This window comes from Notechis scutatus, chromosome 1, assembly GCF_049901735.1.
Source record: "Notechis scutatus isolate UNSWTSFEM ecotype Mainland chromosome 1, rNotScu1.2, whole genome shotgun sequence".
In the NCBI taxonomy this organism is placed as follows: domain Eukaryota; kingdom Metazoa; phylum Chordata; class Lepidosauria; order Squamata; family Elapidae; genus Notechis; species Notechis scutatus.
Genome location: NC_142009.1, coordinates 295,231,349 through 295,250,141, shown reverse-complemented (window position 1 = coordinate 295,250,141; position 18,793 = coordinate 295,231,349). Strand labels below are relative to the sequence as shown.

Genomic DNA, 18,793 nt, shown 5'->3' with positions numbered 1-18,793 from the left:
TTAGATCTGCAATGGCATTGTGTCTACCTGCCATAGGTAGCTAAGTAAATGCTTTATTGCAAACCTGGCTTACTTAGATGCATAAGCATGTTCTACTGGCTGTTCGATTTGCCAAATTCGTGAAGGCTGATCAACTCATAATGATTCCACATGATATAGAAAGATTTTCAATAGCATCATTTCCCCCACTGAATTTCTTAACCATGGGGAATCAATTTATTTGAAAAGTCAGTTTTGAAAATAATTTACACCCAAACATGTGGAAATTGTGACTGCAATGCTGGAGTTATAAGGAGTTTCTGTAATTAGTATTGTAGACTTTCTGCAGACTTGTAAAGTGGTTTTCAACAACCTGTGCTAATAATGTTTCTAGCACTTATAAAATAACAGCTTTCTACTATTGAAACTTGGAGGCATTTTAGTTCAGGAATTGCTAAAAGTCATGTGGAAAGCAATGAAGTTAAATGTACAATCTGACTGCATTGTGCAAAAGATTAAGTAGTTAATAGTGGTAATAATATTAATAAAAAAAAAAGTTCTGAGCTACCCTTATTTTGCTTCAAAGTTTTTATTTAGAAATTTAATTTTTTTTCCTGAAATTTCCCTCTTAAGATGATACGCCTGTGCGTGTTATAATGTATTATATCTCAGTAAGGTTACACTTTGGTTTTCCAAAATGTTTGAAACAATAATAAGTACCTTCACATACACACATTCACATATACATACACACATTTGGAGTTAGACTATAAAAGAAAGCGTTATTTTATCTGACCTTTGATAATTTCTATGTGATAAACAGGAGAGAAAGAATCCTTCTTTAGTCTATTCCAGCACAGACTTCATAGTGCAGAGCCAGTTGATACATAAATAAGAAGTGACAGTGTGTCCAAATTACAAAGAAACCATCAACCATTATCTTGCTATTGTTTCTTCTATACTGCTCTTTTCTCCTTCCTGCTTCTCCCTTTTATTTCATAATCCCTGGAGACCTGATCCATAAAACCAAATCAGAAATACAGGATTTTAGTGTTGCTCTACCAAGAGATTCTCAGCTTTTGTGGAATTAGCTGGAATTATATTGAAATTATAGTTTATGCTTCTTACTCTGTTTCTTCTTGCTTTAAAGGGGGAAATGAGCTAGAATTCCACTGTATACTTAAAAAAAGAGACAAAGTGTATTTAATTTTCTTACCTTTGTTTGTCATATTCCAAATAAAAATAGCTGTCAGGAACTTTCTAATTGCTATCAGATGAGCAGCTACTATTGCTGCTTAATTTCCATGATGAGAGTAACAAGAATTAGTGCTGTCTGGCACTGCCTGAAACTCTTTGAAATCTTGGATATGCCACCTATAACTGAACAGACAGATAGATTGCAGTAAGTAGATCAGGATATTTCTTTTGCTCTACTAATCTGATTTTAGGTTTTTGAATTCATATTAAAATCTCAGAGGAGTTTAAACAGTGTCTGTCCTCACAATAATAATCCTGTGAGAGAGTTTTGGCATAGATAAAATGATTAATCCAAAATTAGACAGTTCCAGGTCAAGTGGGGAACTGAATCATGATCTTCCAGGCGCAGTCCAGAACTGAAAATACTATATTATATTTTGCATGAAACATGTAACAACATTTTTCATAATGTCCCACCTCCATAAAGTTTAGCCTACACACATACACATACACACTCTTAATAGCTGTTTGAAAGAGGTTGGCTTATTATTATTGTAGAAAAAATGTAAAATCACAGCTGTCAGTTCCTTAATGGGTCTTCATATATAGTACACCAATTTCTTCCTAAGATCCTAGGATGTTGTAATGTATCAATGTGGTTTAAGTATGGATCCAAGCAGTTTGGCCTTTTGCAATTGATAGATGGAAATTTTGTCAATATGCACCCAATTTGCCCATAATCCCTGGGATCACTACTGCTGGTTTATGCCATAATGATTCATTTTTTAGTTTTTCAGATCTTCATACTTTGTGACTCCCCACCCCGCCCCAATTTCTTGTATTATATATTTTCTCCTAGAATTATCACATCAATTATCCAGTTAAATATGGTCTGTTATGAGCCAAGACTTTTATCAATTTGTATTTGAAAAATGCACAATATTTTAACTTGCTTTTTCAATTCTCTGTTCTCATCAATTTTTCATTACTGGCACATGATAATTTTTACAAACGTTCCATAATAACAAAACCTAACAGATAATGAAACATCCTACAAAAGAGGCAGTACCAGAAAACTAAAGGCCAATTACCTGCCCACTAATAACTTTCAAATTTGTAATTGATATGGTAGCTAATGCAGTCCTACATCATTTAGTTGAAAACAAGGTCTTTTCACCTAGCAAAAAGGAAACTGCTCAAACAGCAGAGAAGACTCACTACTACAGTTTCTCATTGCACTGATACCTCTGTCAACAATACTGAACAAGTCTGGACATAGCTCTCAAACATCAAAAACATCTGTCAATTGTGGTATCCCATCTCCTTTGTATGGATGATCTGAAGTTGTATGGAAAATATCATCTGAAATAGAATCACTACTCAACACTGTCCGTATAGTCAAAATATTGCAATGGAGTTTGGACTCGACAAATGTGCCATCCTCACCTCTAATATGGGAAAAATAGTGAAAATTGAAGGAATTAAGATGCCCTATGGAAATTACATCAAGGGTTGGATGAAGAAAATAACTACAAATTCCTGGGCATTCATAAGCTGACATATCAAGCATACTAAAATTAAGAAGGTTAGAAGTGAGTATGTTTCAGAGTGAAGATCTTAAAATGCTAACTCAGTGAATGAAATACCATCAAGATAATGAACACCTGGGCAGTTCCAGTCATTAGATACACAACTAGAATACTGAACTTGACCCAAAGAGAATGAAAAGCTCAGGATATAAAAACCAAAAAAAATAATGACATTGAAGCAGGATCTTCATCAGCACAGCAATGTTGGTTGACACAAGGAAAATACCGTGTTTCTCATATAATAAGGCTGGGTCTTATTTTTTTTTTGAGCCCCGAAAAAATGGCTAGGCTGTCTTTTCGGGGGTGACTTAATTCCCCCCCCCTTGCATCTTTGGGCAGGCGGGCGGCGACGGCTTGGATGTTGACCTCGGCGTTGGTGGGGCACTTTGTATCAGGGTCAATGCAGGCAGCACCATATCCGAGTGTGCAACAAAAGCACTTCCTAACAGCAAGCCCACCCGCCATTTCCCCCCCATTTCGCATGTTTTAATATAGGCCTTAATTTGGGGGGAGGGGCTTAATTTCATTTCATGCCTATAAAACATGCTGGGACTTCCTATTGGGGAAGGCCATATTGTTGGAGAAACAGGGTAGGTGGGTGTGGAATGTTGCAAGCACACTGGACAGTTGAAGAAGAAAGGGCATTGAAAGAATATCTGAAGGTCAGTGAAGAAGTTGCACTGAAGTTAGTACATCATAAATGCTTACTGAGTACTGGAAAGACCAAACTGCTCTACAAGAACAACCGAATGAACAGAAAAGAGAAATGATAAGACAAAGTATGAATTGGCGAGTATCTTAAAAACAGCACGCTAAGCAAATAGCAAGAAGACGTGGCAATGTCTCAGAGCAGGAAAATGAAGATAGAGACAGAGAGCTAAACAAAACCAAGCCTAAAAAAAAATACATACCAAGTCAGAATTGAGAAGCTAGAAGAGACAGAAAATACAAAGATAGAAGAGACTGCCTAGTTAGCTGCTCAAGATGTTCACACAGACACCTTCACTACAAAAAAAAATGACAAAGTAGTAACAACAGTTCATTTAAATTCTTTTAGAGAGAAGTTCCCCGAAGATGGGCTCTAGCACGAGTCTGAAAGTTCAGCAAAAGCCTCTGGTTCCAGTGGCTGCCCCAGATTGGATCCTGCAACATTACATATATTTGTTTTCATGTGTGATTTAATAATTTGCAAACAATACCACTTACTTGCAACCAAGAACTGGTGGGACCACAACACATAGACAACTTAATAGAAAACGAAGAAGCTAAAGTGCTCTGGGTTTTAGGATTCAAATGGACAAACAACTGCCACAGAAACACTTCAGACTTTGCAAACGTTGATAAGCAAAATCAGAAATGTGGATAGGGGAGATGGTAGTACCTGAAGAAAACAGAACAGAAGAGAAGGAATTGGAGAAAATCACAAAATGCAAACATCTGCAAATAGAAGTAGAGCAATTGTGGCAAAAGAAAGCAAAAATACCACTTGAACACTATTGGCATTGACAAAATCACCATCAGTCAGCTGCAAAATGCAGCTTTACTTGGAACAGTTTATATACTGCAATGATGCTTTTAACACCATCAAATAATATCTGCCTGTTCCTTGTGAAGGGTTCAATTAGTGGATAAAAATGCCAAATCCAGTCTAAACATCTGGCTGACTGCAGCAAACCATAATAATAATTACAATATTTAAAAGGGGAGTGGGTAACTTAAGCCTTGCAAACAGGCTTGCCCCCTTTAGGAAAGAATTTCTTGCCGTGACATCAGGTATAGTTTAGCATATAAGCTGAAAAAATTTGTAGAATCTCTGGGCTACACATGCCTCCTGAAGAATTCTTACATATCATAGAATGTGTTTGGAAATTGTAGTGTACTTCAGACTTATAACATTTTTCCTGCCAGTATTACGTACTGTGCTTTTTTGGAGATGAATTCATTGGGTGTGGTCTAAGATCAAAGGAAAAAGAGAGAGAAAATAGACCATAAAAGAGTGTTAATTTGAGGGGAAAAGCTTTGCTGTCTTAATTTTGTCAAACTTGCAACAGGAAATCTGGGATTAGGGTTCTGTTGGTTGAATTGTTTTTTTTTTTTTTTAAAAAAAAACAATTTTCACTGAAGTCAAATTGGATAGCAGTATCTGAAGTGTTCGACTCTTCATCAAACAATATAATTAAAATTTAAAAGAAAAAGAAAAAGCTCTGGTTGATGCAAGGATCATGTTGTTAAAAGTTATATTTGAAATATGAAACTGTCTCCACACATATAATTGAGTATTATCAAAGTCATAGAATGACTAAGAAGTGTCTACATATTTCTGGAGATTTTTTTTCCAATATTGAAAGTATAGAGAAGACAGTGTTTTTAGTGTACAAATCACCATTTTATTATATGTCATGATCCCTTTAGTTAAAATGTTCATTTTATTCTGTGGTTTTTCAATTGTTTTTGGTTTGCAATGGTATTAATTGCTATTTTTACTTATTTATTTATTTGTTCAAATTTATTTGCCACCTATTTTGCCATGGGGCTACTCTAGTCAGCTGGAGTATTTTATCTATGACTGTGCTGCACTTAGTTATAAATACAGGATAAATAAACTTATTGCTTCTACTTTGTTATTGTTTGCTTTAGAATAAAATAATAAATAATGAAGATGATCATCTAAAGAGGTTGGATGAGGAAAGGCTTCAACTTCAGGATCAACTACAAAGTCTGAAAACTGAACATGAATCCATCTACTCTATGATAGGAAATGAAGTTGATGCAGCTTGTGAAGTCTTTTCAAGATATTCTATGGAGAAAATGACAGTAATTATCTCTTAATTGTTTTTTTAACTTATTTATGCATGGAATTGTATTACTAGTTCTGTATTCTCAAGTGTTACAAAACAAAAATGAGGGCATAAAAGGTGAGACCAGTAAAGTAAATCATAGAACGACCGTACAACAACTTAAGACAGAAGCAAAGTAAATTCAATAGAGAGGACAGCAGTTATTGAAGAAACATTAAATTTATATTTATAATTGAGTAAATAACAAAGCCAGAAAAGAAAAATATCTTCAGCTTGCACTGACAAGGTTAGATTCTCTGGAGACAATATTCTGTAACTATAGTGCCAGCATTATAAATGCCTTTTTTTACTAGTTATTAGTCTTATTTATTTGGCAAGGGCCTTGAAAGAAGAACCAATCTACATACATACATATGGAAGTCCTTTTAAATGTAATAGGCTGCTTCTCGTTACTAATGCAGACTTTTCCTCAAACAACACTTGATATTCTTTCATGGTTCTAAGAAATAGTTTATTATTCCTAGCTTTATTTCACTATTAATCCTATCTGCTTTTGGCATGTTCTAACATCAGGTCTATGAAGCAGGTAGTTTGATTTTAAGAGAACATTTTAGCTGTTGCGTGATTGTCTCACTCTACAAATGATATTTTCACCAATTAGCAATTAGAATTTCAAGAAGCAGTCAATAAGATCATTTTTCCAGTCACCTATTTTTCTGTATTTATCTCCAGTAAATAGTCCAGGATAAATTTTATCTTCACACATGCAATCTTCTATTTATATGCTATTTTCTAAGATCACCAGAACTTGTTTTAATAATTGGGTGACTTTGGAACAAATGACATCCTATTAGTCCTGGATAGTTACATGACCTCTCCAGTTGCAAGTGATATCATTTTGGCCTGGGAGAAAAACATAATTCTTTACCATACATGGATCCATTATAGGTTGTTTTTTTTTGGTAATATAATATTAGAATCACATATTTATAATTGGGAATAGAATTTTACATGCTGTGTTTGTAATCCACATAGTGTGTCTTAGTCTTCATATGACAGCTTCTTAGTAAACTTGTGCCAGGGTTTCTAATCTGGGACACTAAACCATGAAGGCTATATTTTAATTTCTTTTTTATATTTTGTTCTATTGGTTTTATCTAAACATGTATTTATATTACAAGCCTCTCAAACTTGGGAAAATAATTTTTAACAATTTTTCAATTGCTATTAGACTTTCTCTAATAATTCAGAAATAATTTTAATATATCTCTTTATATTATGAACAGTTTGAAATGGTTTAAAAGACTCAGACTCAGAATAGAGCTGGAAGGGACCTTGGAGGTCTTCTAGTCCAGCCCCCTGCTCAAGCAGGAGCTCCTATATCATTTCAGACAAATGACTGTCTACTTAAAAATCTCCAGTGATGAGGTACCCAAAATGTCTGAAGGCAATTAACCACTGGTTAATTGTTAACCACTGGTTAATTGTTAACCACTGGTTAATTGTTAACCACTGGTTAATTGTACTCACTGTTAGGACAATTCCACGTTGCTTCTTTTCTTGATTAGTTTCTATCCATTGTTTCTTATCCTGCCCTCTGGTGCTTTGAAAAATAAATTGACCCCCTCCTTTTTTGGCAGCCTCTCAAATACTGGAATACTGCTATCATTTCCCCCCAAGTCCTTTTTTTCTCTAGACTAGCCAAACCCAAATCCTGCAACCGTTCTTCATATGTTTTAGTCTCCAGACCTTTAATAATCTTAGTTGCTCTTCTTTACACTTTTTCCAGAGTCTTGACATTTTTTTTATAATGTGGTGACCAAAACTGGATGCAGTGTTCAAGGTGTGCTCTTACTAAGGCTTTATAAAGCAGTACTAATAATTCATGTGATTTTAATTCCATGTCTCTGTTTATGCAACCAAGGATTGTATTAGCTTTTTTGGCTGTTGCCACACACTGCTGATTCATGGTCATCTACTAGGACTCCCAAGGTCCCTCTCACAGTTACTGTTTTTGAGCGAGGTGTCACCTAATCTGTACTTGTAGCTTTGGGTTTTTCTGCCCAGGTGTAAAACCTTGCTTTTCTCCACATTAAATTTCATTTTGTTGGATAGGGTTCATTGTTCAAGTTTGTCAAGATCTTTTTGGATCTTGAGCCTTCTGGAGTGTTGGCTATTCCTGCCATCTTAGTGCCATCTGCTTTTATGATCATATGATCATATTTTTCAGTGTTTCCCATGCTTTTTGAGTTGTTTTCCCCTTTAGAATTTTTATCCATGAAATTTTGCTTAGGCTCTCTCTGAGTTCGTTAAAATCAGCTCTTTTAAAGTTTAAGACACTGGTTAAATTATATTCTGTTGCTTGTGTTTGCATTATATTGAATTCCAGTACGATGTGGTCACTCTCACCCAAGGTTCCAGCAACTTCAACTGTAACACTTCTTCTCTATTAGTAAGAATTAGGTGCAGTATAGTTTTTCCTCTAGTTCGCTCCTCTACTTTTTGGATCACAAAATTGTCAGCTAAGTTGGTTAGGAATCGGTTTAATCTGATGTCACTTAGGACAAATGAGACTTGTTCAGTTCCCTAGTGCTTTCTGAATACGCACAGTTCTCATTCCGGAGTGGTATTAAAACTGGATATTGTTACATTAGAAAGTTTCAGTGTTTCAAATATTCCTCCAAAATATGCCTACTCTTGTGTTAAAAATATAAACTATAGAATATATTATGCAGCTGCAAATGTAAAGAACAAAATATTTATATTAAAATGTGGATGCCTAAGTAATACAACTGGCTTGAATATAATATGTGCCCATGCATTCATTTTTATTTTTAATTTAGGCAACATCACTTATATCCGGGATACTGAATGATCCTCATCGCTGGTTAGCAGAGACAAAAGTAAGTGCAGATCTTTTAATATCTAAATTAAAATTTAGCTGATTAATGTGAATTAATTCCTTAGTAATTAAGAGGAAATGTATGGTTCTCATGTCTCATATTGTGTTCAGCTATATCCCAGTAATACTTCTATGTATTTAAATATTTGGCCCTTCCATATAGATATTTAATATTTATATAAATCTGCCAGACATCTAACTTTGTAGAAAGCTAGGAGCACACTAGAGAGTTTTCTTTTTCATTTTTGAAGCTGACTAATGCATAGCATTCTTTCTGCATCTGTTTTTTTTAAATGATGCAGATCTACTACAAACTATGGATTCAGTTTGTAACATTGTTGTTGAGTTTATTTCTTTATTTTTCATATTCGTGAAGTACCCATTGCCCTCAAAGAGGAATTCTGGGCAGTGTGCAATAAAATGTTAAAATATAAAACAGTATGTATAAAAGTTAAAAGATTTATATTTTTTTATTTGTTTCCTAGAATGATTTGATTGGTTAATTAGTAACCTATGACTATCACTAATTGTTGTATCTTATGATTCTTGATGAATGTATTTTTTTTCTTTTTATGTACACTGAGAGCATATGCACCAAAGATAAATTCCTTGTGTGTCCAATCACACATGGTCAATAAAGAATTCTATTCTATTCTGTGCTGTGCTGTGCTGTGCTATTCTAAAGAGAAGGCAAGGAATTACATTAGTTAAAAGGTGAAAAGAGGGCTTTCAGGAGACTAACCAACTCTACTGCTATGTGCTCCTTTGGGCTCCCCACCTGAAGCTGCAGAGCCATCGTTTAATTCTTTTTTCAGAAGGCCAGGAGAGTGGGAGTCTGCCTCACTTCTGGGGAAAGTATATTTTATAGAGAGGTCAACAGCAGAGAAGGCTGTCTTTCTAGACCTCACCAGTCAGAGTTCTTTAGCTGATGGGGTTTCCCTGCCTGACCTGATGGAACAAACTGATGAAATTAGACAAAGACTAGACTAGCCCCATGCCAGGTAAGGCTTTATAGGCCACAACCAACACCTTGAATTAGACCCAAAAGCAAACTGGCAACCAATGCAGCAGAAGCAGAAATGTTAAATGTACCCTTATTTGAACATGTAAAATTATCCAAGTGGCTCCATTTTGTACCAGATGAAGCTTCTAGTTACTTTTCAGGGATAGTCTTATGTAGAGTGTATTGCAGTAGTCCAAAAGGGAGATGACCAAGGCATGATTGACCAAGCATATAGTCTGCCGAATCCAAGAAAAGGGGTAATGGGTGCACAACAAAAAACTAAGCAAAGGCCCTCGTAGCCATGGCTGCTATTTTCTGTTTGAGAAGGAGCCTGAGTCCAGGAGGATGCTCAGATTACCCACTGAATCTCTATGGGTTAGTGCAATCCCATCCAAGACCAGAAATAATAAATTCCTTGATACAGGAATTTGGGGCCCACCCACAGTCATTCCATTTTATAAGGATTTGGCTGAAATCAGTTGTTTTCTCTAGGCCCCCACAGCCTTCAGGCACCCCAAAAGAACATCCACTTCATCAATCACTTCAGCTGGGACAGAGACACAGCTGTATATTATCAGCATATTTGTGATATGATTTCACCCAGTGGTATAATGTAGATGTTGAAAAGGAGCCCTGAGCCCTGTGGCACACCACAAAGCAAGGGCCAAAACCTCTCACTCCGTATCCACACTGATTAGGATCAACCTCAGAGGAAGGAGGTGAACCAGCACAAACTATGCTGCCCACTCCCAAGTCCCTAAGTGAAGCCCAAAGAGATACGAGCCATGGTGGCACAGTGGTTAAAATGCAGTACTGCAACAGAGTAACTCACTGCTCACTCCGGGAGTTTGATTCCGACCGGCTCAAGGTCAACTCAGCCTTCTATCCTTCTGAGGTCAGTAAAGTGAAGACCCAGATGGGGGGAAATATGCTGACTCTGTAAACTGCTTAGAGAAGGCTGTAAAAGCACTATGAGCAGTATGCTGTATAAGTGCTATTGCTATGCTATGGTTGATGATATTGAAAATCACTGAGAACTCAGGAAAAGCAAGGATGGAGGCACCACCTCCATCCCACCAGAGATCATAAGTGGGACCGATGTCATTTTGGTTGCATATCTGGGCCTAAAATCTGACTGAAGAGTACAGCTAATCTGTTTCCTCCAGGATCCTCTGGAGTTACAACTCCACCACCTTCTAAACCACTTTCTCTAAAAAGGAGAGGGGGAGTCTGGACAAAAACTTTTCAGAATGGTAGAGTCCCAAGATGGCTTCTTGAGGAGGGGACACTTCAGCGCCTCTTTAAGAGGGATCCAGAACACCCCCTCCAACAAGGATGAATTGACTATTGCTTGAACTAATCCATATGACCCTTAACCAACAAGGAGGGGCATAGATCTAATGTACAGGTAGTGGGGTTTACATTTTGGAGGCTCCTGTGCACTTCCTCAGGTCTAGCAGAATGAAACTGTTCCCAGATAATTGGGTAGTTCCAGATAACTGGGAAGGTAATTGTAATACTGTAATGCAGCTAGCTATTCATTCCAAAGGAAAATTCTGTGATGATAAATTGTATAGGCTGATAACACTTTTCAATTATATTCTAAATGTGCACTGAAAGGGCAATGTCCCTTTCATCCCTTGTTTTCAAATGCTAGTCTTAATTGTCTTGAATTCATATATTTCTCAAAACCTTTTATGAGACATTTGAAATCTAATTCCTTTTTCCTATTATCTTTGGTTCCTTTTTTTAGCTTATTAGATCAAGACATTGCCTGTTAGGATCTAACCATTATTTTTTTAGTTCAGTGACTTTGTAAGCAACTTTATCTTGTATCTTTAATAATGTTAAACTTCTTTCAATTGGAAATGCTTTTTCTACTTCATGAGACATAGTATATTAGGGTCACAATGAAAGGAGAACTGTTGACCAACTGACTAGGGTGAAATTGCATTTGTTTTCTAGCAAGATTGCCTGAAGTTATTGATGGGTTTGTTTGTAATGCCCATGGACCAAGAATGAATATCACCATAAATAGTGAAGATAAGAGTTTGAACTGGAGGACAAGGGCAGTAGAGGAAACAGACTCACTATTCAGATTGTTCATGCTGAAACTCCAGGCACTAAGTATCAAGAAGGGTATGTGGTAATTGATTCATAAATCTGCCAGTTGAGTCCTCTTTGGTTATTAGTAGGTTAGTCATGAAATAAAAGGGCCTTTGAAAAACTGTATTTTGCACCTGAAAAACAAATTGACTTAATAATTGTTTTGTTAAGAAATACTGCTTTATCCATCAACTCTTTCACTGCCTTGGTTCTTGCCTTTGCAATTGAACTCTGTGAGGAGATTAAATACAGTGCCTAGTTTTAGAGGGCCAGAGAGATGAATTTTGTATACACCATAAAATTTCTAAGAATGACCTTTTCCCAAAAGAACCCTCTTTATCTTCTTGGAATTTCAAGGAGATTTGGAAAGGAGCCTTTAATTCAGAATATGGAGTGGAAGCTGGTTTGGAGGAAGGGCAGGGAAAGAAAGATACTTTTGAATATGCCTGGACTTTATTAGAATGCTCTAGCTCTCAGATGTTGCCATTGTTTATAATGTTTTCATGTGAGAAACATAATAATGGTAAATAGAAAAAGGTCAGAAGTATCATGGCATGAAAAAGCATAAACTGTGTTGCAGTGTTTACGTAGTGCCCTTTTTGCAGTGTTTACACTTTAAGTGAAGAAATTAAAAATATATGTGATCTGTCCCATTTATCTGCTTTTCTTTTCCAATTTGTTAATGGATAAATAGAAGTGATTTGTACATTTTATACAAAATGTTGATTTAAAAAAAATAGACAAGAAAATCAAGCAAGTCTTCTCCTTGTGAGCTATAAATGGACCAGAGGTTTTGGACGCAAGATACCGTGCAAATATGTCATTTTTCAGTTAAATGTGGAAGTGATATGATCCTGCCCTGTTATTAAGGGAACTATATAAATTGGTCCTATTTTCTAGGCTCCCAATTAAGAACTGAAGAAATGTGTAGGATTTACATTCCCACAGGAAGTACAGGGCAGATGCCCTATTTCTGAAACTAAAGATTGTATGATATGATTTGAACAGCTGAGATTACTTAAGCACATTGAAATATTTGTGAATCTTTTATTATTAGAAACATTTGGAACTACTGTGATGAGGACCATATGTCAATTTTATTCCTTTAAAAAGTAAACACTTTTTCTTAGCTACTTATAAGTAACTTAGAAAAAAAATATTTGTGTTCTCATTTTGCTGTTGTCATAAGTAAAGATAAAGGTAAAGGTTCCCCTCACACATGCATGCTAGTTGTTTCTGGCTCTAGGGGGCTGTGCTCATCTCCATTACAAAGCCGAAGAGCCAGCACTGTCCAAAGACATCTCTGTGGTCATGTGGCTGGCATCACTGAATGCCGAAGGCGCACAGAATGCTGTTACCTTCCTACCAAAATGGTCCCTATTTTTCTACTTGCATTTTTACATGCTTTCGAACTGGTAGGTTGGCAGAAGCTGGGACAAGTAATGGGAGCTCACTCCGTTACGTGATGCTAGGGATTTGAATTGCCGACCTTTCTGATTAACAAGCTCAGCATTTAGCTACTAAGCCACCACATCCCTACTGTTGTCATAACCACTGGCAAATTACACTATTATAAATTCAATATTTTGAGCTGCATTGGTTACCTGGTTGTAATGGAATGTGTGGATGACCTTGGGCAGAGGTGCTGCTTAGGAAACAATCAGACAAGAGAGGCAGGAAACCCCAGTGGCTTAATGGTCAGAGAAAGAAACTTAGGAAGGACCCGCTGTAAAGGATCAAAGTTAAAAATACTGGTAGGAAGTTTGTACTTTCAGACTTGCAAAATTGTTACCAGCCTTCCCAGGTAAACCAGACAGGAAGCAGAACAAAAGGAACTAATTCTACTTTATTGTAAGGCTACATTAATAAAAACTTACATATTTGAAAGGGGTTTTTTGGGGGTCTAATTGTTTCCTAGACTTATTTGTAAACTGGTCACAGTAGCCCTTTGACATTTCTACTGTTGCATTCTTGAGCTATGCCAAGACCCTTAATCGCTCAAAAAACCACCACTATTGAGCGGATTGAGTAATTGCTGAAAACTATGGTAGCACCCAACTGTGAGGCATGCTATATTTATGGTTATTGATGTTGACCACCTTCTATCTGTATTTGACCGAAATCTTTACAAATAAATTTTTTGAAAAAGTCCTTGGTTTGGGTTACAGGACCCTATCTTACTTTGAATTTGATTGATGTACATGATATCTGTATCTGATGAATGGTAAACTTCTCTTCCAGTATATTTAATAGGAATACATTTTCTTTTAGGCTAAAGTTAGATGGCTTTGTGAAGAAGTGAAAGAGAGACACAGCAAGGAAAAGAAGCTTCGTCATCAACTGCTACAGAGCCGAGAGCAATTAAAACAGCTGAGCTTGAGCAAGGAGACTGAGCACCAAAACCTTATAGGCCAAATAGAAAAGCAGGAACAACTACTAGAAGAAGTTTATGAAGAGAAGAAACGTGAGTTTATAAGATCATGTTAATTAACAACAAAACTTTTTGAATTTCCCATGTCAACCATACCTCTGATTGGACAAGTAAGCCCACTCTCTCCTTCCCTCCCTCTCTTCTCTTTCTCTTTCTCATAAAATAGTTGAAATCTTGAATTAAAGTTGAGGTTTCTGTTAGAAATGGTAGTCCCCATCGCCTTCTTTACATCATGTAAGAGTTATATGATCTGAAGAGAAACTAGTATTGCCAGTGAATCTGACAGGTAATCTGCTTCTCCATGGCATACTTAACCAACCTCGAAGTAACCAATCACTGGAGAGCTTTTCCGCTGGCATGATGTCATGCCCTCCCCTTGGCTGTCCTTGAAGGCTAATATGGGAAAATTCCCTACCTGGAGAGGCAAAGTCCCTGTGACTCTGCACATACAGAAACAATAGAGCATGTGCTCCTCCAGTGTCTGTATGACAGAGATATCTGTACTAGCCTCATCTCATTACTACTCCATATAAACACCCAGGTCGCACAGGTCAATTTTATACCTCCCTGCCGCTTGCAGACACTAATCCTGCTATAAGATACAATGTTCTCAGGTTCTGTGCAGCATTGATTAAAATTTCTCAGATGATGACCTGTGCCTCAGGTCTGAATAAGTATTTAACGTCAATTAAAAGTGTTGAATATTTGATAGATTTAGTTAACCATATTAGCTACTTTTAGGTTTCCCTACATTAAATTAACATTTTATCCCTTTTTATAGATTTCTTTTTTTATATAGATTTTGTTTTTGCCTATACATATATATATACACTAGCTTTTTAAAACATTGTAACACTCCTGTGAATTTTATATTTTATACCTTTTAAAATTACTAATTGTTTGTATCTCACCCTTCTTATGTGGGCTATGACTGCAATAAAGATTTGATTGGATTAACTTAAGTAAATTGACCCCAGAAAAACAACACTTTCCCAACGCTAGCCAAAGTGTTGAAAGTGAGGTGTTTTCAATGTGTTGAAAACATATGTCAAAAGATGAATTATATGCTTTGAAAGAATTGGAGAGTGCTGTTTTCAGGAGCATCCCTACTGTTGTGATAGGAGTAATTCTGCTTTTCCGCTTTGAGCTGTGCTTCCTTACATTAAAGTATCTACAAAAATTGGATATATAAGATAGGTAAAATGGAGTAACTTATTTTCCAATTGAAAGATTAGAGGCATGCTGTGAGCTGCAAGAAACAGGATTTAAGACAACATTTTGAAGCCCTATTCATTTTGAATTCATTCTGTCTACCTAAGAAAAACTATAGAATTTCTCCATGTTTTACTGACAACTTTCTTCCTCTTGGACCACCTAAAGAAATATTGTGTTATCTTGTTTGTATCTCACTAATCTGACAAAATGAAAGCAAATGAAAAATGGTTAATATTGTAAAATGGCCCCAAATATTTTAATTACGTTTGGTTTTATTTAATTATGCATTCTATTGGTGACTGATGTATTTTTCGCAAAGCAAATAAAATCTGTGAATTTGTACTATTAAAATGAACTGTTATCAGTTGCAAACTTATACAAGGTAGAAACATCATAATCTATTTTTAGGCTATTTTGCTGTCTCTAGAGAAAAAGATCTTTTCTACAAATATCCATACAAATACATATACATATACTTATACATATACATATATATGCCCTGGTCGAGTTGTGTCGTCCATATGTTTTTGCAGTGTAAGAGTTGCAGATTACAGGATAGTTTTTTCTGAAACCAAATTGTTTATTGGAGAGTAGGTTGTTTGTCTCTAAGTGGAGGATGATGGATTGGTTAATAATTGATTCCATGACTTTACAGGTGACGCAGCATAAGGAGATTGGTCTGTAATTTTCAACTAGGCTTGGGTCTCCCTTTTTGAAGATGGGGATGACTGTGGCTTGTGACCATAGGTTAGGCAAACCATAGAATAGTCAAGATCTTGTTGATGACCCAAGCTCTGTAAAGGACCTTGGAATACTCACCTCTAATGATCTAAGTGCTAGAGCCCACTGCAACTACATAGCCAAAAAGGCATTAAGAGTTGTTAACCTAATCCTACGTAGCTTTTTCTCTGGTAATATCACACTACTAACCAGAGCATACAAAACATTTGCTAGACCAATACTCGAATACAGTTCATCAGTCTGGAACCCACATTACGTATCTGATATTAGCACAATTGAGAAAGTCCAGAAATATTTCACAAGAAGGGTTCTCTACTCCTCTACTCGTTGTAGAATACTTTATGCCACCAGACTTGAAATTCTAGAACTAGAAAACCTTGAATTACGCCGCTTCGGTCTGATTTAAGCATGGTATATAAAATCATACATTGCAATGTCCTACCTGTCAATGAATACTTCAGCTTCAACCATAACAACACAAGAGCACACAATAGATACAAACTCAAAGTTAACCGCACTAAACTTGATTGCAGGAAATACGACTTCAGCAATAGAGTGGTCAATGTCTGGAATACTCTACCCGACTCTGTAGTTTCTTCCCCAAACCCCAAAAACTTTAACCTTAGACTGTCTACTATTGACCTCACCCTTTCCTAAGAGGTCTGTAGGGGCGTGCATAAGCGCACCAACGTGCCTACCGTCCCTGTCCTATTGTTTCTCTTATTCTTCTTTTATTTTTCTTATATGTACCCATTTCATGTATTCACAACTATGTATACACTTATACTTATTACGTTGTATACAATTGGCAAATCAAATAAATAAAATAAAATAAATAAATATACATATACATATATATAACTTAAGAAAATATATATATATATATATATATATATATATATATATATATATATATATATATATATATATATATATATATATATATATGTGGATCTTGGTTATTCGGGTTTTCTCCCAGCAAACTGGAAGTATCTAGGCGACATTTTGATGAAGTCTCATTCATCATCTTCAGGCTTGTGTCTTCGGCTTTGTGCTTCTCGGAAGTTCTTCCGAGAAGCACAAAGACGAAGACACAAGATGATGAATGAGATTCATCGAACGCTGCCTAGATACTTCAGGCTTTACGCTGGAGAAAACCAAGATCGACATAAAATACCAGCGAACCTCAGAAAACAAATATGTGTGTGTGTGTGTGTGTGTGTGTGTGTGTGTATATATATATATATATATATATATATATATATATATATATATATATATATATATATATATATATATATATATATATACACACACACACACACACACACGCACACACACACACACACACACATATTTGTTTTCTGAGGTTTTCAAGGGTATTTGTATGTCGATCTTTGGTTATTCGGGTTTTCTCCCGCGTAAGATTCAAAGTATCTAGGCAACGTTTCGATGAAGTCTCATTCATCATCTTCAGGCTTGCTTCTTCGGCTCTGTGCTTCTCAGAGTGATGTGAGCTTTCAGCTGCTTCTTCCTTCTAACTGCCAGTGAGGGTGTGACTTGACTGGGTGGGGGCTTGATGCGTTCCGATTGGGTGGGGTGTGTTCTCATTGGTTGGAGGCTTGGCTGTGTTCTGATTGGTTGGGGGCTGGCCGTGTTCTGATTGGCTGGAGGCGTGCTCTGTTCAGGTGGGGGCTTGGCCATGCTCAGGCTAGTTCCAGCTGCTGGGGGATTTGAGCTGGTGAGCTGGGATCTTGCTGTTTGGCTTTGAGTTCGTGGTCGTGCCACATCTTCATGGTGGGGGTCAGTTCGCTTCATGTATGGCTCAGATGGGTTTGAAGTGGGTAGTGATGCAGCTGCAGTGCGGCTTCTGGTCTGTGGTCGTGTCTCATCTTCTGTGTGGGTGTGAGTCTGATTTTTACATGGAAGTGTGGTGGTGGCATCTTGTGGCCCTCGTGGGTGTGGGTCTGGTGTCATTCATCATGTTGAGTACTCGCCTGTTCATGAGGGCGGGTTTCCAAATGGCTGGTAAGCGGGAGGTGTCATCTTTTTTATTCATGCTGTGTGGGCGTTTTTCTATCTCTATGGCTTCTCTGATTATTCTGCTGCTGAAGTGTTCAGTTTTGGCGATAGTTCTGGTATTTTTAAAGTCAATCTCATGTCCTGTGGCTTTGAGGTGTTGGACCAGGGAAGAGGTTGGTTCTTCTTTTTGATTGAGTTCTTATGTTCTTCAACGCGCACTTATTCTTCTGTTAGTTTGTCCAATGTATGTGGTGAGGCAGGCAGTGCAAGGGATTTCATATACTCCTTGGTTTTCTAACTCGATTTTGTCTTTAGGGTTTCTTAGGATGGTGGATATTTTTCTGTTTGTGCAGAATGCTGTTTTAATGTTGTGTTTTTGGAGGATCTTGCTGATTTTGTCTGTAGTGCCTTTTATATATGGGAGGAGGGCTTTGCCGCTTTCTTGTTCTCTGTCTTGGATTTTGGTTGGGGTTTTTTTGGATTAGGTGGGTGATCTTCTTTCTTTCAAATCCATTGGCTGTTAGTACGTTGGTGAGAGTGTTTAGTTCGGTTTTTTAGGTGTTGTTCATCAGCTAAGCATTTTGTTCTGAGATGAGTGTCTCAGCTACGGAATTGATCTGTGCTGGGTGGTGGTGTGAGTGCGTGTAGATAGCGGTTTGTATGTGTTTTCTTTTGGTAGATGGTGTGTCCTAGGGAGCCATTGGGTTTTTTGTATACCAAGACATCTAGGAAGGGAAGTTGATTGTTAGCTTCTGTTTCCATGGTGAATTGTATTTTGGGGTGTAGGCTGTTGAGGTGTGTGAGGAAGTT

At 36.8% G+C, this 18,793-nt stretch overlaps 1 protein-coding gene and 1 long non-coding RNA gene across 9 annotated transcripts in view; one reads left to right on the top strand and one right to left on the bottom strand.

Annotated features, from left to right (window-relative positions):
* CEP128 (centrosomal protein 128) overlaps positions 1-18,793 on the top strand; it is a 202,878-nt gene that overhangs the window by 71,538 nt on the left and 112,547 nt on the right. For all 7 annotated transcript variants that reach the window (XM_087952040.1, XM_026664338.2, XM_087952034.1 and 4 more), the window contains exons 16-18: positions 5,403-5,579; positions 8,407-8,466; positions 13,846-14,038. In XM_087952040.1, the coding sequence (XP_087808166.1) occupies positions 5,403-5,579; positions 8,407-8,466; positions 13,846-14,038 (430 nt within the window). The remainder of the gene's footprint in view (positions 1-5,402; positions 5,580-8,406; positions 8,467-13,845; positions 14,039-18,793) is intronic.
* Positions 1-18,793, bottom strand: part of LOC113410005 (uncharacterized) — a 70,135-nt gene that overhangs the window by 6,050 nt on the left and 45,292 nt on the right. The window contains exons 5-7 of one of the 2 annotated variants that reach the window (XR_015746815.1): positions 3,972-4,146; positions 1,196-1,359; positions 776-992 (exon numbers count right to left, since the gene is read on the bottom strand). This is a non-coding gene — a long non-coding RNA (uncharacterized LOC113410005). The remainder of the gene's footprint in view (positions 1-775; positions 993-1,195; positions 1,360-3,971; positions 4,147-18,793) is intronic. The other variant, XR_015746816.1, reaches the window with a different exon arrangement.